The 26168-nt window shown below is 38.3% G+C and overlaps 1 protein-coding gene across 4 annotated transcripts in view; it reads right to left on the bottom strand.

Annotated features, from left to right (window-relative positions):
- NCKAP1 (NCK associated protein 1) overlaps window positions 1-15581 on the bottom strand; it is a 128748-nt gene extending 113167 nt beyond the window's left edge. For all 4 annotated transcript variants that reach the window (XM_043992592.1, XM_043992593.1, XM_043992594.1 and 1 more), the window contains exon 1: window positions 15360-15581. In XM_043992592.1, coding sequence (XP_043848527.1) covers window positions 15360-15467 — 108 coding nt within the window. In that variant the 5' untranslated portion in view covers window positions 15468-15581. The remainder of the gene's footprint in view (window positions 1-15359) is intronic.
- Between the last annotated feature and the right edge of the window lie 10587 nt (window positions 15582-26168).

The following is a 26168-nucleotide window of genomic DNA, read 5'->3' as shown; positions in this document are numbered from 1 at the left end:
CAGTCCATTCAATTTATTTAAGTAGTTTTTCTCTATATCATAAATTTGAGGATTTTAATCTTTTTGTGTGTCATGGACCCCCATTTGGCAGTCTAATGAAGCTTATGGGCCTCTTATCAGAATGTTTTTTAAATGCATAAAATACATAGGATCACAAGGGAAGCCAATTATATTGAAATAGTTATCCCCCAAAAAAATATTTTTTAATTTTACAGACTCCAGGTTAAGAACCCCCTGTCAAAGAGGTTTTTGTGTGGGAAAAACTTTCCATGGCTGAGAACAAATGCTGATGCCTGCTTCATTATAATATTACTACAATTAGAAAGGTGCATTCTGGCTATATACTTTACAATGAGGAGAGAAGGCAAGAGATTAGTAAGTTTAAAAAAAAACAACACTAATCAGAATACTCCAATAAACAAAGCTTAAACTGAAAGAATCCATTCCCTCCCAAATCAGTACATTACATCCCATTTCTCTTAGCGGAGTTCCAACTCACATTTATAGCAACCTTTTAGACATTTGCTCTTGGTTGTCTCACCATCACCTCAAATTTAACATGTTAAAAAAAACTCATTTAAAAAAAACAAAACTATATTCACTTCTATAATATATACAATATTATATATATATTCACCCCTATAAAATAAATTACAAATATGAGATGATAATCAAGAAATTTAAACAGAAACCATCAATATTGTCTCTATAGAACTATGCTGTTCAGTTGAATAATGTTTATTTGGAAACAAAATGCCTAATGTTTGTTTGTTGTTGCTTTGTCCCTGCCAATATGTACTTCTAATTAGTAAGAGCCTAGAAACCTTGAGGATTTTTTCCGTATGAATTTTAAAAATAAATAAAACGAAATGAGTTTATCTACTGCTGTACCAATAAACTGTGCTCTGCTTCAGTTTCATCATTACACACACACAAAAACACTATATTAAAAAGAGTTCTAGTCCTAGACTCTTCTACTAATTAGCCATGTGACCATATACAAATCATTTCACTTCTTATTAAATGGACTTCCATTTCCTCTATAAAATGAGGAGGTTGAATCCTGAGGGGTTTTCCAGAGGTAACATTGTAAGGACAGAATCGATGGTTCCATCTCACCCCAGTGAAATTATTTACCCTCTCTGAAACCCAGTTTCCCCATTTGTAAAATAGGGATAATACTTGCAATATCACTTGCACAAAGAAACATTTATTTCTTTTGTAAACCTTAAAGAAGTGATTATGATTATGGTCAGGGTTTCCATGAGAAAAATTCTTAGGTCATTAGCCTAATTTAACATTGATATCAGAGAGGTAAAGGCAGCAAAGCATCCTGAATACTGTTGGATTTAGAGTTTAGAAGACATGGGTCTAAATTCCATCTTAGACCGTTCTAGCTTATGTTACTCCAGGCAAGTTACTTTACTCATTGATACTCTGTTTACTCATGTTTAAAATAGGTATAAAAACAGTACCTCATTTATGGGATTATTGTGGGACTAAATGAGGTACAAAGACTATGATATAAGTTATAACTAACAGTTATTAACAGCTTTTTATGGTTTACAAAGCAATGACTGTCTCATTCAACTCTTAGAATAACCACAGGAGAGGTATAGCGGTATAATTAGCTCCATTTAATAAATGAAGAAACTGAAGCTCAGAGTTGTCTTACCCATGATCACCCATCTAATAAATGTAATAAGTGAGATTCAAACCCAGGTGTCTTCCAAATATAATACTCTTTCTACTATATTTAATTGCTTTTTATGGGAACAGACTAATTCAAATTTTATATATACACACACACACACACACACACACACACACACACACACACTTATATATATATATTTTTAATTTGAGTTTCAAATTCTACCCCTCCCTTCCTTCCCCCCAACCCTGAGACATTAAGCACTTTGCTTGACTATTGGGGGGGGGGCCCCCCGCAGGGCAATGGGGGTTAAGTGACTTGCCCAGGGTCACACAGCTAGTGTCAAGTGTCTGAGGCCGAATTTGAACTCAGGTCCTCCTGAATCCAGGGCTTTATCCACTTCACCACCTAGCTGCCCCACTACTTCAAATTTGAAAGAGTGATCTCCAGCCAAACAAGGTAAAATTATGGTCAGTTTGGCCACAAAATATACATAGGTTGTAATGTAACAGGAAGAGACATTGCTAAGGGCAAAATTTTAGGACAGTCCTAAAAATCTTATTGAATACTTATTTATTAATATGTGTGCATTCAATAAAAACATTATTAGGTACCTACTCACAGGGGTCCATTTTTAGCAGCTAAATACATTACTCTGCTGAATATACATATATATATAGAGAGAGAAATTTATATTTGATTCAAAAGACAATGTAAAGTAAATGGGGACCAACAGTAACCAAAATGACAATGTGCATGGAAAAAAAAGAGTTATTACAAGATCAATCCTCCTCCAGTGCAGTTGAATCTTTATACTACTGAATTGTCTGGAATGGGGAGTACCAAAAGAAGTTGCATATATTTTTCAGCATATATTTTTCAGACAGATTGTACCATTTAGAGCAAATTGTGAAATCTGAAATATTCACATTTATATACCACAAAACCTCACTACACAAAAGGAACATGATGTACTTATAGCTCTTGGCAATGACCATTTTAATATATTATAAAATTAAAGTAAGAGAGGCAGCATAGAACAGTGGAGAGAGGGAGTCAGCCTCAGAGACAGGAAAACCTGCATCCCAATTTATTATGTGAGCAGTACTGGAAATGTGACTCTAGTCATGTAGCCTCTCCATTCCAACAGGCAAAAAAAAAATCTCTAACACTAATTAGCAGAGTAGATGTCAAACTGCTTTGATAAAGAGTTTCTAAATGGAAGTTTCCTACACCAAGAAAATCAAAAGCAATCCATACCCCTTAAAAAAAAATCCAACTTACTAAACTAGAATAATTTAAATTGGGGCAGCTAGGTGGTGCAGTGGATAAAGCACCAGCCCTGGATTCAGGAGTACCTGAGTTCAAATCCAGACTCAGACACTTGACATGTACTAGCTGTGTGACCCTGGGCAAGTCATTTAACCCCCATTGCCCCGCAAAAAAGGAAAGAAAGAAAGAAAGAAAGAGAGAGAGAGAGAGAGAGAAAGAGAGAAAGAAAGAGAGAAAGAGAGAAAGAGAGAAAGAAAGAGAGAAAGAGAGGAAGAGAGAAAGAAAGAGAGAGAGAAAAAAAGAAAGAAACAAACAAACAAACAAACAAAGAAAGAAAAAGAAAGAGGACCTTCTATTCTGGGGCAGCTAGGTAGTGCAGTGGATAGAGCACCGGCCCTGGAGTCAGAAGTACCTGAGTTCAAATCCAGCCTCAGACACTTGACACTTACTAACTGTGTGACCCTGTGCAAGGTCACAACCCCAATTGCCCAATTGGGGCCCTTAACCCCAAATGCCTCACTAAAATAATAATAAATAAATAAATAAATGTAAATCTCTTGCAATTGTATGCAGAATATTTTTTAAAATACTCACAAACCAACTCATTAACACAAAATAAAAGGAAAGCTCAACTGAACTGTAGTTTTAAAAAAACTATATAAAATTATAAAATAATTTTCTTGCAATTTTATGCTGAATAATTTTTTTTTAAAAACCCATAAAGTATTGCTATGGGCAGGTATACCTCAACCTACTTAATAATACTAACATTTTTATAGCACTTTAAAATTTGCCAAGTGTTTTACAAATATTATCTCACTTAACCCTTATAACAATCCTGGGAGTTAAAGTGTTATGACTATTATTCCCATTTGAGGAAATTGAGGTATACATAGTCTAAGTGAATTGTCCAGGGGTTACATTGTAAGTATCTGAAGCCAAATTTGAACTTGGGTCTTTTTAACTCTCAATGTAATATCTAGCTGCTTCACTTTGCAAAGCACTTTATACAGGTTAACTCATTTGATTCTCACACCATTTCAGAGATGAGAAAATCAAGCTAAAACAGTGATATATGACTTTAAAAATGTTTTATAAATATTCTACCTGTAAAGTAGGTATTTCAAGTTATTAGGTCCATTTCATGGACAAGGAAATTAAGGTTCAAGTGACTTGACCTTCCTAACATAGCTATTAAATGTCAAACGTAGAATGTGAACCCAGTTCTTCCTGATTCCAAGTTCAGCACTATTCACCAAATCATAGTAAACAAGTACATTAGTGGAAAATCAGTATAGCAAGCAATTCAAGTACTTAAAACAGTTTACTAATTTTTTTTTGGGGGGGGGTGTGAGGCAGTTGGGGTTAAGTGACTTGCCCAGGGTCACTCAGCTAGTAAGTGTTACGTGTTGGAGGCCAGATTTGAACTCAGGTACTCCTGAATCCAGGGCCAGTGCCTTATATACTGTCCCCTGAAATACACACACACACACACACACACACACACACACACACACCCTCTGACCCAGAAATTCCACTACTAGACATCTACCCCAAAATGGTTAATGACAAAAATAAAGGCCTCACTTACACCAAAATATTTATAGCTCTACTTTTTCATAGCAGCAAAGAACTAAGAATAAAGTATCCCCTATTCATTGGAGATGCTTAAACAAATTGTAGTACATCACTGTAATGTAATATTACTTCTTGTAAGAAACTCTGAATATGAAGCAATTCATATGAATTAAAGCCATATGAAGCAGGACCTGGAAAACAATATGCACAATGACTACTTCAATCTAAATGGAAAAAACAAAAACCATTTAAACTGAATGCTTCTAAGGAGGGTTTCAAAGAACAGATATGAAAAACTCCCTCCTCTGTTTGAAGAACAAACTTTTTGGATATTTTTATTAACTGAGGTTTTTTTTCTCTTTTTAATTATTTTGTCTTATGGGGAGTAGACTTATTGTGGAAAACGGAGATAATGTCAAAACAAAAAAAAATTAAATATTTCTAAAATAAATACCTCCCCTTACATTATTTATCAGACGAACAAATCTTTATCATTAACCAGAAATTCCTGTATATTATTGGCAGTGGTTACATAATAAAACTTGGTATTATCTTTGATATGCAATTTTATACTATAAAATGTTTCTATTAAATAATTTGAGAATTTTATTTAAAATACAAAAATATGAAATATTCCAATTCAGAATTAAGGGCAAAACATATTCCAGGCAGGTGGCAATTTTATACATAACTCAGTAACTAAAATCCTCCACTGAAATTCTATCCTGATGACTTCGGGTTCCTTAAGTTTATTACACTATAGCCCAAATTCTGGTAAGTGCAACCTTCAACTGGATAAGCTGTAAGTTTGGGTCTTAGCTGAAGGACTGGTTGATTAAGTTTGGAAACGTTCACCTTTAGAATAGGGTCCAAATGATTGCATGTTTTGGTCTCAATAACTTTTTTTTTTTTTAGTGAGGCAATTGGGGTTAAGTGACTTGCCCAGGGTCACACAGCTAGTAAGTGTTAAGTGTCTGAGGCCGGATTTGAACTCAGGTACTCCTGACTCCAGGGCTGGTGCTCTATCCACTGCGCCACCTAGCCGCCCCTCAATAACTTTTTTAAAGTGTTCATTAAACATAGCACAGCTATGATTTGCATCAGTATAGGGAGTATACAAAGCCTCAGAATCACAGACACATCATATATTAAAATAAATTCTAGAACTAGGAAAATGAAAAATAATTAAAGAACCAGTATTTTCTTTGTTCTTTGCCTTAAATAGAATCTGTATTTTCTACAGGTTCAAAATAATGATTTTGCTTTATCCATTTCCTCTCTAAAGTATTTTTTTTTCATTAAAGACATTATGTTAATTTTCTTTGGTACTGCTTGATCCTATTTATAAACACAATCTAAAAATTTTGAAGGTTTTTAAAGCACAGTTATACCCAGAAAAACTATACTAAAAGTAAAAAAGGAAACAATAATTTAAGAAACTGATTAGTTTAAAATGAATACATTTTTGAGAACTGAATAAAGTTATACATTTTTTTAAATCTTCTTGACAGTTCTCATTTTATTAAATTCCCATGACTAAACAGAAGCTTCTATTAATACTTGCTCTTGTCCATTGAAATGCGATTAAAAAAGGCTCTCTATCCAGACACTTTCCAAATTACTAAGAAAAAAATCAGTACTAAATGGGAAAACTATTCCTACAAAATAACTGATATTTCTTTGGATTGGCACATCTAGGGAGATGTAGTATCTTTAAAAAAAAAGCAAAATAAAGAAAAAGCAAATATCTCATTTATTTTAAAAGAAAAGGGTAGGCATAGTGATAGATAGATATATTTCATATCAATAATATTTAATTGATACCTTCTTGGTCTTGTTAGAACAAATAAAGGCCATTTTAGAAAAGGGTATTCTCTTGCCCCTAAAAGTAATTGCTGGAATTGTATTTACTGTGATTGCTATCAAAGTAGCAAAAGAAAAGGGGGGAGGGGGTAGAGATAGCACATTTTAATTAGATCCAGATAATGCAAATACTGTACAAAATACCTGTTTAAATTATCTTTCAGTAGCACCAAGTACCTTCAATATTATATACTCATTTTTTTTGGACAACCTAAAGTATAGAAAGTGGTTTCCTATTATTGTGTTTAAAGATTAGCAAAAGCAAATTTAAGCACATTGACTTCTAGACATTAAACCATATTTCCTCCTTAACTTCCTCTGTGCTAATTATTAGTTCATAGTTACCTCAAAATCACAATATGAAAAATATCAAACTATCCTTAATTTTAAACAATGAGATTATACAAGTTCATTATGGCCTAGAGGTGGCCCTAGGTTCTTGAAAACTACTCCAGTAGAGAACAAGCTTTGGCAGGTTCTACCCAATGCTGGAAAAGTTTCAAAAACAGTAGTCCTGGCAACTAACAGATTATGTTTACTTTCTGAGGACCAGTATAGCTAAGCACTGAGGGGCGTATCACCAGTAGGCTGGCCACTTAGCAATGAATGAATCCATTGGTCATGGTGACTCAAAGAAAAACACAAAATGGCCCTCAAATTCCCCTTTCATTTCTGCACTGACAGTGCCAAATTAGCAGAAGAGAGGACTAAGGGAAAGTTCTAATAATCATGCAAATTTTAGACCAAGTATTATATTAATGCTAGCTAAAATTAATACTTCTAAATAAGAGTTCCTCATATAGTGATCACACTTCCAGGGAAATTATATCATGTTGATTTTGATCCACTTGTTATAAATAAAACTAGACATCAAATAGAAGCTGAAAATAAATGCAATTTCTTTGGCAAAACAAAGGAATTGGCAGAAATGGTTTTATCATTTCTTCAAAAGGCAACAAGAAATGTGACTGCATGGAATATGTGATCATCTAAAATTGCAGTACTCATGATAAGCATTTGCAAAACAATTGCTATAACTGCAATTTATGCAAAATCATCTCATGTAGAAGTTGAGGAAGTAAAGAAATTTTACTTTAATACATAGTGGTTTTAATGCAAAGATAAACATTAAGAAGGGTGGCAAAAAGCATGTTGGCTCAAGACAGAGTCCAGAGACTTTAAGATGGAAGGTAACTTTAGAGGGGATGGCACTAGTAGTTGCAAAGGGCATGAAAGACATTAACACCTGAGCTAAGTCTTAAAAAAGCCAGGGATTCTCTGATTCAAAGTTTGGGAAGAACAACATGCCAGGCATGGGAAAAAGCCAGTGAGAGGGTACAGAGTCGATATAAAGCGTAATGTTGAAGGAACAGCAAGCTGGCCAGTTATGGCTGGATTGTAGAATATGTAGAAGTTGATAGAATAATTAAACTGGAAAGGTAAGAAAGTGACACGTTGTAATGTAATGCAAATGACAGGTTCAAATGCCAAACAAGGGAATTTGTATTTGATCTTAGAAATAGAGTTTATTTAGTAGGAAGATGACATGGAACTTTAGGAAAATTATGTAGCAGCTATGTGGAGGGTAGATTATAGTGGAGCAAGGCTTGAAGGAGGAAAATTAACTGGAAGGCCTATTGCTATAGCCCAGGTGATAAAAACCTAAAGTAGAGTGGTGGCTGTGTGAATGGAGTACAGAAAGAATGTATCTGAGAGGGGCAGCTAGATGGTGCAGTGGATAGAGTACCGGCTCTGGATTCAGGAGTACCTGAGTTCAAATTCGACCTCAGACACTTAGCACTTACTAGCTGTGTGACCCTGGGCAAGTCACAACCCCAATTGCCTCACCAAAAAAAAAAAAAATGTATCTGAGAGATGTTATAAAGAAAATTACAAGACTTAATAATTGATAGAGGAGCCATGGATGACATCAACACTGCAAACCTACGTGACTCTGTAACAGCACTGGCCCAGACTACTATATGCAGTTAGATGGACAACTCACAGAATTGGTCCATAAGTGTATATATCTTGGTCAAACCCAATAGAATGAATAATAAAATGAAATGAAGGTAAATAGCTGTATTATCTTGGGGAAATTTTTTGGTGTTTTTAATAGCTCCATACATCTCTCTGAAACAAAGGTTGTATAGCTAGCTTTAAATTCTGGAAGGCCAGGTGCCAAAGAATTAAAGGTATGGGTCACCCAGAGAGCAATGGGAGCAGTGAGGAAAACAACGTATATTTTCAGAGAAATGTATGAACAGAAAAGGAGGTAACCACTAACTGTCAAGAGATCTAGAAAAAGGCCCTCAGCACATCCAGTGCACTGGGATCATTTACAGGAGGACTTGGAAAAGAATTACACAGAATAACAAAAAATAGCTGGGTTGTGATCAGCAAAATTTGATAAATCAGTAAGTATTAAGTGCCTAGTATATGTCAGACAACTAGGCATTAGGAGATACAAAGACAAAAGAATAGCAGTCTCTGCCCTCGATAGACAGATCATACACAAGTAAAAGAGATAGAAGATAACTTGGGGGGGGGGGCAGCTAGGTGGCGCAGTGGATAAAGCACCGGCCCTGGATTCAGGAGGACCTGAGTTCAAATCCAGCCTCAGACACTTAACACTTACTAGCTGTGTGACCCTGGGCAAGTCACTTAACCCCAATTGCCTTACCAAAACAACAACAACAACAACAACAAAAAAAGAAGAAGATAACTTGGGGTGAAAGTGAATGCACTGGCAACTGGGTCTCGAAGAATCGAGATTGTACAGGTGAGGAGGTAGTACATTCTATGCAATGTAGAGAGCCAATCCCATAAAAAAGACTCATGTATTGGGGCAGCTAGGTGGAGCAGTGGACAAAGCACTGTCCCTGAATTCAGGAGGACATGAGTTCAAATCCGGCTTCAGACACTTGACACTTACTAGCTGTGTGACCCTGGGCAAGTCACTTAATCCTCATTGCCCAGCAAAAAAAATAATTTTTTTTAAAAGACATGTATTAAGAAGAGAAGGTTAGTTTAGCTGTACTGTAGTGTGCAAGAGGGTGAATAATACAAAATAAAGCTTGAAAGGTAGGATGGTGACAGGTAAGGAAAGGCACTATTAAATGCCACAGAGGTTAAATTGGATATAAAAGGTTATAAGGAGCCACAAGAGTGTCTTTAGTAAAAAAAAGAATGGACATCATAATCAGAACTCCACCTTAGGAAAATCACTTTGGCATCTGTATGTATTGGATTGGAATGGAGAAGACTTGAGGCAAATGAATCAAGTAGGATATTGCAACAGTCTAGAGGAGAGGTGATGAGAATCTGAATTAGGAACTATGTGAGTAGAGAGAGGTAATGAATGCAAAAGATGATGTAGAAGCAAGATGGAAACTGAGTAGGGTAAGTCAAAGCAGTTGCTGACAATCAGTTGTGAATGGCAGTGTTGTAATGATGATCAACTGTGAAAAACTTCGCTACTCTGATCCAACAATCCAAGACAATTCCAAAGTACCAATGATGGAAAATGCTATCCACCTCCAGAAAGAAAACTAATGAACTAAACTGGGAGTGCAGACTGAAGCTTACTTTTTTAACTTTATTTTTGTTTGTATTTTTTCTTTTGCAACATGGTTAATATAGAAATGTTTTGCGTGACTTCACATATATAACTAATATATTGCCTTCTCAATGGATGGGGGAGGAACTAAAGGGAGAGAATTTGGAACTCAAAAAAACATTTTTAAATGAATATTAAAAAATTTTTACATGTAAATAGTAAATATTTAATAAAATCAATAATATATTTTAAAAAGAATTATTCACTCCTCATCATCATCTTTACTCCTCTTCTTTACTTAGTCTAATTCATTCAGTATAAACAGAAAAAATACCCATTTTTTTTTAAAGAACATGATTTTTTTAAAAAAAATCTTAGTTATGATTTTTATAAGATGATTTATTAAAGGAAAAATATATTTGGGGTTTCAAATTTATGAAGACATTATTTTCTTCAGTCTATGGTAACTAATTCTATCTTCAAGAAATTCTCACATAAATATTCTACCTGTGCACAGCACATTACCAGTAGTGAAGATAGGCCCATAAAAAGCGGAACCAATGCAGTCTTAACAAAAGTGTTGTTGCTGAGATACAATACTATATATCCTCTACAAACAACTCCATCCATTCATTTCTCTCACACCTCTCCTCTGCTCCCCGGTCCCCGCCCCCCAAAGAAGAAACTAGCAAGGAAAGAATACGGTCTGGTTTCTACATCTTTGTATTATTCCTGCACAAACTTATCTTCTTTTTTCTATCCCAAATAAGGAATGAGAAATTCTATTTTATTTTGCTGCTGTTCTTCATTTTTTTCACTAGGGAAGCACAGTACTAAAAAATGGGCAAAATGTATTACTCTTTGACAGATTAAAGTTAAGATAGGAAGGGAAAATAACAAATTATAAAGATTGGCTCATAGTTAAATAAACCTAGTTAAAGAACCCTCAATTACATCAATGCTTGAGATTTTAGTCCCTTTCTATTACTCCTTAATTTAGCTGAGGCAACAAATGAACTTTTTTTTTGGGGGGGGGGGGGTTTGGCAAGGCAGTGAGGGTTAAGTGACTTGCCCAGGGTCACACAGCTAGTAAGTGTCAAGTGTCTGAGGTCAGATTTGAACTCAGGTCCTCCTGAATCCAGGGCTGGTGCTTTATCCACTGCCCCACCTAGCTGCCCACAACAAATGAACTCTTAAGGGAAAATATGTAGCTGTATAAACTAGCCCTTTTTTGTAGTGGGAGTATTGCAATTACAATAACAACAGAATAAAAAAACAGGAAAGAAAACAAAGCTATGGGACTGGGGGAGGGTTGGGGAGGGAGGAAAGTCTTTTAGTTGGTTTGGAGAGTTTACTCAATTTCTTTCTTAAGAGAGAAAAGTGTGGAAGGAACAGGTGTAGTTTCAACACTTTCCAAACACCGAGTTGCCTTAAACTTGATGAAACTCCTAAACAAAATGACTGCCTTATATTTATAAAGCGTTCTATAATATTTAAAGTGTTTTCCCATATAGTAGAGGAAGTAATATATAGCAGACATAAAACTGGTAAGACTTGGGTTCAAGTTCCAGGAGGAACTGACACCAGATCAACTGTATGTGACCCTGAACAACTAAGTTACTTAACTTCTCAGTGCTCTAGGTAACTTTCTAAGACTTTAAGTTGCAGAAAGGGGCTGGCCTACTTTCATAGAAGTTTCCTCACGTGGGAGTTTCCTACACTAATAAAATGATGGTCCACTTTCTAGTCTTTCTCTTTCACTTTCTCTATCTCATTTGATCCTCACAGCAACTCTATGAAGAAAGCAGGGGGCAGGTTATTTTCGTCATTTAATAGATGAGGAAACATGGTTGGCAATGAGAAAAGATGCCAGTTACATCAAACTTATTTGAGTCTCAGTTTAACCTTAAGAATGAAATGAGAAGAATGAAATTTGAGCGCCAGAAAGGACCTTACAGGTAATTGTGTATCCTTTTAGCACATGAAGGAATGACTTAAAATGTTATGTCATTCTCCCCCCTCCCCCGAGTTTTATAAGTGCTGGAGGGTTTGGGGGGGGGGGGAGGCTGTGTCTTTGTGTCTGTGTGTGTACATCTATACATGCTAGCTTCCTTCTGATTTCCTTACTGAAAACAACATTTAAATAATACATGATTTCATCAGTGTAGTTTCATTCCTTCCACCAAAGCAAACTGCAACTCTTATTTGCTTTAATGAGTTTCAGTGGCTAAAAAAAAATTCAACACCCAGCTGCCATCTCTCTGTTGATGAGCTTCTTCAACCTTAGCTAAGTTAATTATCAGATAACCAGACGTACAGTCAGCAAAATGGTAGGCCTGTATGTGATAGATCTTTCTAGTTTAGTAAGTAGGATCTGTCAGAGTTGATGTGCTACTGGAATAGTTTTCCATGAGTCATGGGTCACATTTCCATTTCAAGAAGAAGCATATCAGGACTTTAAGGAAGAGTTTTCTCACATTTCAAAATGATGAAATTTTCTTTAGAAATCAAATTTCATCCATCATTAATGTTGCATACAGAGAAGCATAGTGTTTTTTAGTGTCTAAGACAATTTGTAAAGAAAGTTTATCTTCCTATAGATACTATTTTTCTAATTTAATAGCCTTGCTGAAATGATATTCCAGAACCAACTTCAAGTTGTAATGTTATTAAGTCCACTTTTCAGCTCAATACATCAAATTTATCAATACTTAAGAATGTGGTAACAATTTATTTCCAAATCTACATTACAAATCTTATTTGATGAGTATAAACTATGAGACCAAAAAAAGTTAAGTAATTGTCAAGCGAGTAAATTATTTCCTTCATATTTTGGAAGGATTTTCTTTTTTAAGCATTTCAGCCACTTGCTGGCAGAGAATTATAAACAATTTGATGGACTAAGAGATGAAAATTCCACATGACATACTTGCATTCACATAATGATATTAATCAATGACAGAAAACCAAAATGCAATCACTGCACAATCCAAAGCAATAATTTTGTACAAGAGATAATGAAATAAAAACAAATAAAAATAAAACTATAACTGTACTTCCTTTAGTAATAATTCAAAATACATAATACATGATCTTACATATTCTGAATTTTATCACTTCAACAAGCTTCTCAACAATAAATGTATCAGTACTTCTTAGTTAAGTAACGAGTTATAAAATTTGTAATGTAAGCATTTAAAATATATATAATTTAGTTTACTAATGTTTCATTTGTGAAAATAAGAAAACGTTAGTCTAAATTTAATGTAAAAATGTTTATAGAACACTAAGAATTTCTATAAGCCAAATCACTTTTAATGCTAGTTACTCTTACTTCCTCTTTTAGAAACCATCAAGACCATTTCCTTTAACCACAATACCACATGTCTAGTACCTTCTAGTAATGTTTGACTTGCTATTTCTTCTGACTTCTAAAACCAATACCCAAGTTTCTTATGAACACCTGTAAGATTCCACAAAAAATTCAGTTCAATATAGAATGCATACCATGGACTTTAATATTAAATTATCCCTGACTTACATAAATTTACTTTTATAATAAATTAGCATTTTTAATCCAAGTTCTACTTTGAGATATCCTTGTGACAAATTTTAACAAAAGTCATTAACAAAGATTTGTTACTGCTTACTTATACTCACAGGAGTTCTTAACTTTTTCTGTATCATACATGTCTTTAGCTGTCTAGAAGTCTATGGATCACGTCTCAGAATGTTTTTAGGTAGGTTTACAAAGCAAACTAATCGAAAGATCTAATTTTTTCTCAATCGAGTTCATATGCCTCCTGAAAGCTACTGATAAACCTATAACTCTAACCCTACTTAAGAACCCTTGATCCATTAGATTTCAAAGATAGCCAACTGGTATACACATGTTGAAGATTGCTTTTAGACACATGTGAACATTCCAATATAAGCAATTCTCACCAAGACTCTTTTATGCCCTTTAAAAAAAACCATTATGAAATTAGTTATAGAATCATCTTTTTTAATTAAAATTTAAACAGGTTAAAATGTTTATCTCAATATCATTAATTCTTGGGGAAAACGAGTCTAAGACTGACAGTATTTAAAATTAACAAATAATCCTGAGGCAAATAGTAATAAAAGTCTGAAACCAAGTATGCATATAATCCAAATACTAGGAACTGAAATAACTGATTCCCACACAGGTTATTCTTCAATCTAAATTGGCAAACTTGAGTTGTTTCCAAAAAGAAGGAATTATTTTGGTTTGTTTCTTCTGGAATATCTAAAGTATAATGCTGTGGGTAAAAACAAAAAGCTACCTGAAGCTTTAAAAACTGTTTTTATTAAACTACAGGGCCAACCTGCCTTTCCTGGGCTTTTTGATGACATCAAAGCAATGGGTAGAAGCTAGTCCAAACATCAAAGAATATTTAGTAGTAATAGTGGGTAACACAGTTGCAGATTTTGATTCAGAGACACAGTAAACTTTTAAGAGCGGTCTATTAAAAAAAAAAACCCACACACATAGACACGAACCTAGGGTTCTCCAAATGTGTCTAAGTTGGAGGGGAAAGGAAGGTGGCAGGAGAAGCAAGGTTAAGGTTGTTATTCCTGTTCTAGTGAGTCACAACTCCTAAGTATTAGGAGAAAATTAGTTCCACCCTCACTTCTCCCTCCTCCCTACCTTCAAAAATGAAATCTTCCTAAGATGTTAACACCCTCTCAAAAGGCCATTACTTAGCAGCCTAGGAGAAACTGGCAGTTAGGCTGGGTGAGGGTCATCCGGTGAGCCATTTCCTTTCCCATCCTTCTTCCCTTCCACCCCCTCCCCAAATGCCAGGAATGACTGGAACATTGGGGGCTATCAGGTGGGATCTCCCGGGCCTTTCTGCCCACCCCACCCCCACACCCCACGCATTTCTCGTGTGGCTGCCGCAGTTCCAGAACAAGCAAGTTTCCCTGTCTTCCCCCAGCATCCCCACCCTCCAGCCCTTTCCTGTCGAGCTCATTCCCAGTCCCGGTCACCCCGCCCCCACCGCAGCGCTGGGGAAGAGAAGCCGCTTTGGGGGTGGGGGGAGGGGACTCCCCTTCTCGCAGCCCGATCCCGGCTCCCCGGGGCGAGCGGGGAAATGGCTTCTGGAGGCTTTCTTCCCCAGGCTGCGGGGGCCGGGACAGCGGCAGAGGTGAGCGCCCCGGACTCCGCAGTTAGGCCGCGCCGGGGCCCAACCCTGACTCCAGGCTGGGGGCGGGGGAGTTTCTCCCCTTGGAAGCGTCCTTCAGGCCTCCCTCCCCCGAGCCGCCTCCCCCTCCCGGTCTTTCGCCTCATCCCGGCCCAGCTCAGCCCTCCCCGGGCGGCGGCGGCGGCGGCCCCGGCTGCCGCTGACGTTCCCAGCCGCCCGCCGCCGCCGCCGCCCGCAGCAGCCCCGGAGCCTCGGCCGTCCATACCTTCTTGATGTTGTAGAGGCGGGTGAGCATGCCGATGCCGCGGTCGTTGAGGATGGTGAGCTTCTCCGCCAGCTTCTGCTGACTGGGCTGCAGCACCGAGCGCGACATGGTGGTGCCGCCGCCGACCCCGCTCCCCAGACAGCGGCCCGCGGCCTCCGCGCTCCCTCCCTCGCTCCGTGTCCTCCCGTTCGCTCGCTCTCGGCTTCCTCCCTTCCCCGCCCGCCCTGGACCTCCGCCTCAGGAGAGTGCGCCCATGGCCCGCCCGCCCCAGCCCCGCCGGCCGGTGAGCACGGGAGCCGCCGCCGCGGCTGCTGCTGCTGTGTGAGCTGCTGCTGCTGCTGCTCTCGCCGCTGCCGCCACCGCCTCAGGATCCCTTCCCCCGGCTGCCGTTCACCGGTTCCCGCTGCCTGCCCGCCTACCTTCCTGTCCGCCCGTCCTTCCGTCCCCACCCCCGGCTCTCCTCTCCACCCCACCCCCCCAGCTCCGAGCCGCCTTCCCCGGCTCCTCCACTAGGTGTGGCGGCGGCAGCGGCGGCGGCGGCGGCTCAGCGTCTCCCGGCCGGCCCAAAACGAGGCAGCTTCTCGCAACCCCCCCCACCCCCAGGCGCGCACCCAGGTCACCTGATCTATCTTCCCAGCGCCCCTCGGCGGCCGGAGGAGAAACTGCAAGAGCAACACGGCTCCCACCCTCAACCCTCCTCCCCAACTCGATAGGGGCGGAGGGAGGGGGAGCCTCGTGCCCTCCCTCCGGGGCTTGGCCCCATTCCTGCCCAATATTGCTCAGCAGGGGGACTCCAGGACCCTTGGGAGAGGAGGGGGATTCCAAAGCAGAGCTAGGGTCAAGTTCATTTTTCGTTTTCTAGTCTCCCGCCCCCTTTTGCTCCCCCAGAGTGACAGAGAAGGCTCGGCTCCCATGCCACCCGCAGCGAAACACCCGGGGCAGAAGCACGGGGGCGGGAGGTTGTTCTCGAGTGTCGCTTCCCAGAGAGTGGGTTGGTCGCTCCCGGAACCTTCCCCCCACCCCTCTCACGCCCGCACCATCACTCCCACTCCTCTGACAGCAGCTCCCGGCAGAACGTCGCAGATGGTGCCCCTCCCCTCAAGAGGCTGGGATCTCCTCCTCGTTCGACTCTTTCCCTTCTCCCTCCCCTTCCCCCGCCCCCCCCCCCTCCGCCTCGCCTTTCGAGTCCCTGCCTCTCCTGACCCGCATCACCCCCATCAGCCTAGTTAAGAGATGGGGTCCGGGTCTCCAATCTAGAACCCAGGCGCGAGAAAGGCAGAAGCGAGGGTGCAGACATTCCCTTGCCCCCATCGTCAAGCCGAGACCCCATTTAAAAAAATATGCTGTGTTTGGGGAGGGGGGAGTTCCCCAACTTTTCAGCTGTTCTGGTAGCTGCTCCCTCTGGTCAAGAACCTTAAATTCCTGCTCCGAGTGAGCAGTAAGCAGAGAAAGTAGGAAGAGAAGTGATAGGGAGGGGTTGACATTCCAGCCTCACCAAATGCTCCTACCTTCATATTTTTAGGCTTACAGTCCTCCTGTTGTTTTAGCTCTAATTAAATTTGTCTTAACGATAATATCAAGTCCAGGCCTTTCGACAAAATACACTCTTAACCATACAGTAAACTATTAAGCAAAGAAGATTTCTCTAGGTTGATCAGAGCACCTGGGAAGACAGATCCTTCATTCCTTCAGCAGTCATGATTTTTGGAGGGGATAGTCCTTCGACAGGCCATCCAGGCCTTAATACTAGTCCCCATTAGTTGCCATGGCTAGAAAATTTAATCACCTTAGTGGTCAGATCTTAGTAAGAGATGTTTCTCCACACTGCTGAACTTCAAATAGTAAACATGCCTTTATAGTTTAGTAGAAGCTTGGGCTTTACTGGAATGGCCTTTTAAAAAATCCAAAGAAAACTCCAAACTAGGAGGAGTAGGAATAGGATTTTAGGTCTATTTAAGGAGCAATTTTCCTTTTTTTTTCCTAAGGCAAACATACCCACTTGTCCCCATTTGAATCACCATTTTACTTTCCCACATTATATCAGGTTTTCTAAACTCTCCAAGAATAGTTCATTTTGGATGAAATGTGGAGAGAAAAAATGAGATACGGATATCAACTTCAGAGTGCATAAAACAGAACTCATCTTTGCCCTTCTCCAAATATCCCTATTTCTTTTGAGGGCAAAGACAGCTTTCATGTGACATACATTTACAGCCTGGGTCTTGCTGGACTCCTCTTTCTCTCAATTTGAATATCCAATTAGTTGCCAAGTTTTAACTTTACCTCCACAAACCTCAGATCCATTCCTTCTATCACTTCTCTGCATTCTCTCAGGCCACCATCCTAGCTCCTCCATCCCTCCCCCCCCCACTATTGCAGTAGCCTTCCGAATGGTCTCCCTGATTGTAGTTTCTCCCTTCTCCCATTCATCTTCCACACAGCTGCCAAATTAATAGATATCCTTTCCACATTGCAGGGCTTAAGGTGCACAATGCCATTGAGATCTGGAAAATCTGTGTTATATTTTTTGACCTTCCATACCAGAGGAGTCTGAAATATTATGGGATTAAAAGATAAAATATGTTTATATTATATAATACTTTACATATATTTTATGCATTTCTGAGTTTCTAAACTTTTTCTGTGTCATCTACTGACCTTTGAGTGTAGCCTGCCACTTCTGCAAAACTCCCCCAAAATTCTCATCTAATTTCTTATGCTGAGCTGAGATATAGCAAAATCAAGATGTGGAAGGGATAACTGTATACTTAAAACACAGTTCTAATGATGATGCTTTTTACTTCACTACTTTGGAGTCTCCCTATTGGATTATATTAGAACTGGAAGGGATCTGTGAGGTCATGTAATCCAGTGAGTCAGTTTTAAAGATGAAGAAACCAAGGCCTGGAGAGAGTAATTGATTTTCCCAAGGTAATATAATACAATATAGATAACTAACCAAGCCAGGGTTCAAGTGCAGGGCCTCAGTCCAGATCTTATACCTTTCTGTTGCATTCTGCTGCCTCTTATTGCCTCTAGAACAAAAGACAAACTTCTCAGCCAGCTATCTTAGATTGTTTTTATTACCCCAGTAAAATATAAGCTTCTTAAAGGCAAGAATTGTTTTTAGGGTTTTTTTTTTAATTCTTTGTATATCCAGTGTTTTGCATATAGCAGGTGTTAAATAAATGTTTACTGAATCAAATTGAGGAGAAAGTTCATTTTTCTGCCACACAATCTTAACAGGAATGACTTTACCCATAGGAAAAGAATGTAAGAGATAACATATGCGGTATTATTTGAAAAGAAAGGGAAAGATTGCCCTATCCCCAAATGTTACCCCAATCTCTCTGTCACTGTGCCTAAAAGTCTGTCATTAGAGACTCATTCCTTTGGGTTAAGGCTTTACATCTCCAAGAGTCTTATTAAAATGCATACATCTCTGTTGAGGTAACATATTGAACAGTTATCAATCACATTGTGGGGATTAGTCTATCAGCTTGCTTTCTAACCTGACAGTTGGCCTAAAGGGAATGGAGCAAAATAAAATTTTGATAAGAAAGAGCAAGGAGTGAAAGGTTTGGAGCATGGGGTACCTCCCAGAGATTTTGGAGATGACTGGTTACATTGTAGGGAGAGATTCTGAGCAACAAAGAGGCAGCATATGGAGGGTCCAGGGAGAGATACCTAGAAAAGAAAGAAGTTACTGAAAGGAAAGTTGGGAAGGGGACAAGAATGAATTTTCCTACTTCACAATTTTGCTTAGGGCAGGCACTACTGAGCACCACCAAAAAGGAACTGTCACGTTCTATTTTTGAAAGGGTCCTACCACACATGGGAAAAGACCAAAAAAAAAAAAGTGTGCAAATTTGAATGCAACAGTTTGCCTTCATATAAAAAAACAAAACAAAACAAAAATATTGGTATTCCCAGATAGACTCGTGCCCTTGCAACTGGTTGTTTGTTGTCAGAGGGCCCAAAACAGGGATCAGGGGATCACAGATTGTAGAATTGGAAGCTCAGGCTCAGCAACCATCTAATCCAAACCTCTCATTTTACACAAAAAGAAACTGAGCCACAAAGAAGTTAAGTGACTGGCCTAAGGTCACACAAGTAGAGCCAGAGGTGAAATTTAAACTCAGGTCTTTGAATTCCAGAGAGAATAGTTTTATTACCAGGTTTTTGTTGTAACCCATTTTGAGATGTATAAAGCCATCATATACTAGAATGAAAGATATTAGATCTAGATGAAATACGTGCAGTTCTTGTATTTGTTTACATTTTCTCAGAAAGTAATATCATTAAAATACAAGACTTTGAGTCTTGCCCACAGGTACAATGCAAAGTCTACTTTGGTACTGAACTATATTTCATCATGCACCTGGGATTACAAGATAAATTTAACAATTGTGTGTCCTTTGGTTTAAGATTATTTGATACCATACTATGTGAATTGGTTTATAAAGTTTTTGTGAAAAGCTGCTTATGTTGCGATGATTTTGCTATGCAGGTGAATATTTGTATGTAATAGTTTTCTGGAAAAAAACACACAAAAGGATCCTTCGACCCTTAGGAAATACTTAAGAAACCAATTTTCTTTTCTAGAGCATTAAAGGAATCCCTAGTTTCCCTTACCATAGCATGAATATTCCTGACGGTTCCTGTAGTGTTAAAGATTTTAAAATATCCCATTTCAGCTAAAAGAGCACTGCTAATATGTCCCAGGAATATATAGAGATAATTAAAATTATTATATGTCTTTAGAGAAAATGTGGGAAGCAGATGATAGCTCCATATTTACAATAGTCTTGGCAAGAGTTTATCTGTCTTGGATATCTTATGTTTGGAATATGATTTCATACAACTTTTTTTTTTGTCAGGACCTGTTATTTCACTGGCATCAGGAACTCCCAGTAAGGAAACTACCTCTAACAATGAATGAATGAATGAATGAATGAATGAATGAATGAATGAATGAATGAATGAATGAGTGCATACATGCAAGAATGCATGCATGAATGAATGAGCACTGTGCTGAGTGTTAGGGATAAAATAAAAAATTAAGACAGTCCTTGCTCCCTAGAAGTTTATGTTCCAGAGAGAACCTCTAGAGGAGACTTCAGCTGCAAATCAGAAGGGAAAGTCCCATGGTCCTTTGGGTACAGCAGAGTAGCACATCAAATGGTAATGTTTCTTTTTTAATGTCATTTCCACTTATAAAGCCTTCTTCGTTGCTTATGTTGAACTTTTGACAAAGTCAAAGACTTTGGTATTGAGAATTTTGTTTTCTGCATTTTCAGTAACTGTGGCTTCTGAGCAAGCAAGGACTATAGCACCTGCAGAAGCAGTGGCCAAGTCATATCTACTTAAGAGTTACTTCTAAGTAATGAATGTGGGTGCTGGTCTGGAAAAAAGGGATGTCTTGTTCTTCCCAAGGCCTAGGGAGCTGAGAGCTTAAGTAATTTTACTAAGGCATGTGTGTCAGAGGTAGGACTTGAAGCCAGATCCTCCAGATTTCCAGCTCTCTATCCACTACACCAGACCATTCCAACTGTTCTTAGAACAATTCTTATGTAAGCACTGACTGTCCCTTTTGTATGTGAAAGGGTTATAAAAGGAAATCAGTGCAAGAAACACAGAGAACAGCTAGGGGAATTCTTTGGACCAGATAGAAAGCAGCACTTAAGATAAATGTATTGACGGCTCATATTCAAATGTGGGATATGAGCTCTCTGGACTATGAGCACAAGAACTGTGTGTAAACCTTTATTTGTATCCCCAGTGCTTATCATATTGCCTGGTACATAGTGAACACAGTAGATGGTTGTTGACTGACTAAATAACCAAATTTTCATCAAAGAATGGTTTGGGCAAAACCAATGCAAACAAAATTAGAAGGAAAGCAGAGCGCCAGGAAACAATTTTTATAGATAGTGTTTCTGATAAAGGCCTCATGTCTAAAATATGTAGAGAACTGAATCAAATATATAAGAATACAAGTCATTCCTCAATTGAGAAATGGTCAAAGGATATGAACAGGCAGTTTTCAGATGAAGAAATGAAAGCTGTCTACTACAGCCATGTGTTTTCAATCACTACTGATTAGAGAAATGCAAATTAAAACTACTCTGAGGTACCACCTCACACCTATCCAATTGTCTAATATGACAAGAAAAGGAAAAAGATAAATGTTGGAGAAGATGTGGGAAAATTGGAACGCTAATGCTCTGTTGGTGGAACTGTGAACTGAGCCAACCATTCTGGAGAGCAATTTGGAACCATGCCCAAAGGGCTTTAAAACTGTGCATACTGGGCAGCTAGGTGGCACAGTGGATAAAGCACCAGCCCTGGATTCAGGAGGACCTGAGTTCAAATTTGGCCTCAGACACTTGATACTTACTAGCTGTGTGACCCTGGGCAAGTCACTTAACCCTCATTGCCCTGCAAAAATTTTTTAAAAACAAAACAAACAACAAAAAAAAACTGTACATACCATTTGACCCAGCAATATGACTACTAGGACTATATCCCAAAGAGATCATAAAAAAATGACCCACATGTACAAAATATTTATAGCTGTTCTTTTTGTGATAGCAAAGAATTGGAAATTGAGGGGATGCCCATTAACTGGGGAATAGCTAAACAAGTTGTGGTATATGAATGTAATAGAATACCATTGTAATGTAAGAAATGATAAGCAGATGGATTTCAGAAAAACCTAGAAAGACTTATATGAATTGATGCTAAGTGAAATGAGCAGAACCAAGGGAACATTGTACACAGTATCAACAACATTGTATGATGATCAACTGTGATAGACTTAACTCTTCTCACCAAAACAATGATCCAAGACAATGCCAAAGACTTATGGTAGAAAATACTCTCCACATTCAGAAAAAGAGCCATGGCATCTAAAGGCAGACTGAAGCATAATGTTTTTACTTTTGTTGTTGCTTTTTTCTTATTGTTCTTGTTTATTCTCTCTCACATTTTTTTCCTTTTGTTCTCATTAAGGTGGAAATATATTTAACATGACTGAAATGTATAACCTATATCAAATTGCTTGCTGGCCTTGGGAGGAGGGAGGGATGGGAGGATGGGAGAAAAAATTGGAATTCAAACAATTTCTTTACATGTAATTGAGAAAAATTAAAAATAAAAATAAAATAAAGATGAAAGAAAAAAAGAATTGTTTGGGGAGTCTGCAAATATTGTATAATAACTACTATATCTGACAGAAATATTGATTTGGAGTTTCTTAATCTAAGTTAGAGATGGGTCATTACACACAAGAAGCCCCTGATTTGAGACATTAGAAGCCAGATCAGATCAGAAGCAAGTTAAGAATTCACCTTGAAAAGACTTCAAGAAGCTGACAAGAAAAATTGCTTGCAGAAGTTGTGACATCAGAAAAAGAACACAGAAGCTGATGGAGCTGAGAAACTGACAGGTACTAGAGTTGAAACTGAGAACTGATTTAATTGGAGAGAATTGCTGTTTGAAAGAGCAGATTAGTATAAAGGAGGAGTCCTCTACTGTGGGTTTGGGAGTGAGAATCATCTACACTTTGGGGGGGGGGGAGGCAGGGCAATAAGGGTTAAGTGACTTGCCCAGGGTCACACAGCTAGTATGTATCAAATGTCTGAGACTGGATTTGAACTCAGGTCCTCCGGAATCCAGGGCTGGTATTTTATCCACTGCACCACCTAGCTGCCCCATATCATTTACATCTTGAGAGAGTATATGCCTCAAACACTTGCCTGCTTTGTCCCTTACTTTACAGATCCCAGATTTAAAGAAACTGATTTTCATTGGAAGAGTGTCAATCTGCCTCACTGCCTAACCTAAAAAGAAGATCTGGAAACCTCTTCAAGTCCTAGGCTTAAAGTTGCTCTTAGCGAAAAGAGCTCAATACTGCTTCAGTGATCAAAGAGTAACAGAAAAGTTACTTTTATCTAGCAAAAGAGTGAAACGGTCTTAATCAATAAGTGCTGACTCTTCCATAACTAGACAGCAGATATCCCAGCTGGGAGTCCAACATCATGAGTTTCTTCAGCACAAGAATTTTCCTGTCCATGTGTTTCACTGCTAGATTTCTACAAGTTTGTATATGTACACACTCCGCCCACAAATACCATGTGTATTGATGTGAGTGTGACCCAAGTTTATGGGCAGACTATTATGTTTTGATTATTCTTACTTTTGCCTTTTAATTTAGTAAATATTTCGCATTTCAGAGTTAATAACATTTTTTGTTTGTTTTGCTTGACAATGAAGGTTAAGTGACTTGCCCAGGGCCACACAGCTAGTAAATGTCAAGTACCTGAGGCTGGATTTCAACTCAGATCCTCCTGGATCCAGGGCTGGTGCTTTATCCACTGTGCCACCTAGCTGCCCCCAGGGTTAATAATGTTGTAAGGGAGAAACACATTAATGGGAGGCTCAGGAACTATTTCATTGTAGGTATAGACATCTATTTCCTACATATCAGCAGGGACAGTGAGTTGTAGCTTCATAGGCACCCCACAAGGAACCAAATGACCTTCCCAATTGAGTCAAGTAAAGTAGTCCCATCCCAAGGAAGAGAGATCTGGAGAGCATTGGGGAAGGGAGGTGGCGGGGTAGGAAGCAGTACCATGCTTTTTATATCCACTATACTTACAATGGTGTCCCATCTTTAAGGAAATAGTATGTGAAAATCCAGCTTTTAAAACAAGTTGAGGGGAGTCAAGTCAGCAAGCAGATATTAATTAAGCACCTACTATGTGCCAGGCACCTTGCAAAGTGCTGGGGATACAAAGAAAGGCCAAAAAAGGAGTTTCTGTTCTTTGTAATTACTGTCTTTAGAAAAGGATTTGACCTTAGGATTCCCTTAAATAATAAGCTAATCAAGTATATTTATTTATCTGCAGGTTCTTCAGAATTACATTTATTGAACGAAGCTAAGCATTTAGGTCAATACTTCAAGGATCTGTAATTTCATGTGTGGGTACTCTATCACAACCCTTCAATAATTTTTAACTTAGCAGATGGTCTTTGAGAGTTGCTGTGACCAAAAACACCTGTGGCCAATCTTTTCTTTCTTTCTTTCTTTCTTTCTTTCTTTCTTTCTTTCTTTCTTTCTTTCTTTCTTTCTTTCTTTCTTTCTTTCTTTCTTTCTTTCTTTCTTTCTTTCTTTCTTTCTTTCTTTCTTTCTTTCTTTCTTTCTTTCTTTTGAAGGGCAATGAGGGTTAAATGACTTCCGCAAGGTCACACAGCTAGTAAGTCTCAAGTGTCTGAGATCACATTTGAACTCAGGTCCTCCTGAGTACAGGGCCAGTGCTTCATCCACTGTGCCACCTAGCTGCCCCACCTGTGGCCAATCTTGTGAAGAGTATTCCCAAACTTAATTAGGTTTATCCTCAACAACAGACATCTATCTCCCTACCATATTCAAAGACTTTATAGTTTGATATCAACTACCAAAGGTTACCTCAATGCAAGGATGAGATATCAGAGTAGGACTTTGGTGAAGAATACTGATATTATAATAATGAAATTGCTCATAGTAGAAATCTTGAAAGCATTTAATGGACCTTTTCAGATTATTTTAATGTTAATCCTAAACTACTCTATTTCATTACCCAGGCAACTAGTTTCAGAAGCCTCTACCAAATTGGGGTGAAGGACAACAGCCCCCTATTTATTATAGCCTCAAATGTCCTTGTATGTTCATTGAAGCCAAATTCTAGTGTTTAAGATCTATAAATCAACGGAGTTTCCCAACTCCAAAATCAGTGTCAGTCCTCAAAACAGCTACTTCATGATGGAATGAAAATGGAAAAAATGGCAAATTTGAATATTTTTAATATGTTTTTAATTAGTATCTATTTTATCAGTATCTATTTTATTAATATATCTTTTTATATCAGTACAATGTATGGGCTATTCATGTCTGTAGACATGCAGTATGTGTGGTATTTGTTCTCATTTTACAACTTTGTGATTGCATTTTTACCACTTCATAGACATTTTTTCCTTAGATATTTTTCCTATAATTGGGACATAGTATCACTAAACCGCTAAACTATCCAAACTGCAAAGTATGTTCTTACTCTGAGATTTAGCTTACAATTGTGAATTTTGCAGGACATATTTATTAAAAGATCACTATTTTAATCACTAGGTTCAACTTAGTGAAAGGCAGCATGGAAAAGTGAATAGAATGCTCACTTGGGAGACAGTAAGACATGGGGTTTAGAGTGTATTTCAGACACTCCCAGACACCAGGTCCAGCTATTATCAAATAAGATAATATTTGTAAAAAGCACTTAGTACATTACCTAGCACACAGTAGGCACTATATAAATGCTTATTACTTTCCCTTTCCCCTATCTACTCTAACACCTAGCAAAAGGAGACAATTTGCCACTTTTTTTCTCAAAGCAAGTTAAACACTTGTTTTCCCATCATATTTCTGAGTGATACTGAGAGAGTACTTGAAATTTATAATAGCAATATCCTTCATCCTTAAAGAAGCCCATTGAGACCTGACTTGAAATCAGGAAGATATGGGCTCAAATCCTGCTGGCATGGGAACTCTGGGCAAATCATTCAATGTTTTTAAGCCTGTTTCCTCATCCACAAAATAGAGACAATGATAGCACTTTGTTCAAAGGGTTGTTGTGAGAATCAAATAAGAAAATGTATGTTATATTTTTGGCAAGACTTGAAGCACTATAAATGTAAGCTATTATTATCATCATAGGAGTGAAGCACATGAGAATTATAGTAATCTGATAAATAATCAATTTTATTCACTTACACAAA

Source organism: Dromiciops gliroides, chromosome 3 (assembly GCF_019393635.1).
Source record: "Dromiciops gliroides isolate mDroGli1 chromosome 3, mDroGli1.pri, whole genome shotgun sequence".
Lineage (NCBI taxonomy): Eukaryota > Metazoa > Chordata > Mammalia > Microbiotheria > Microbiotheriidae > Dromiciops > Dromiciops gliroides.
This window is presented reverse-complemented; position numbering and strand designations above follow the sequence as displayed.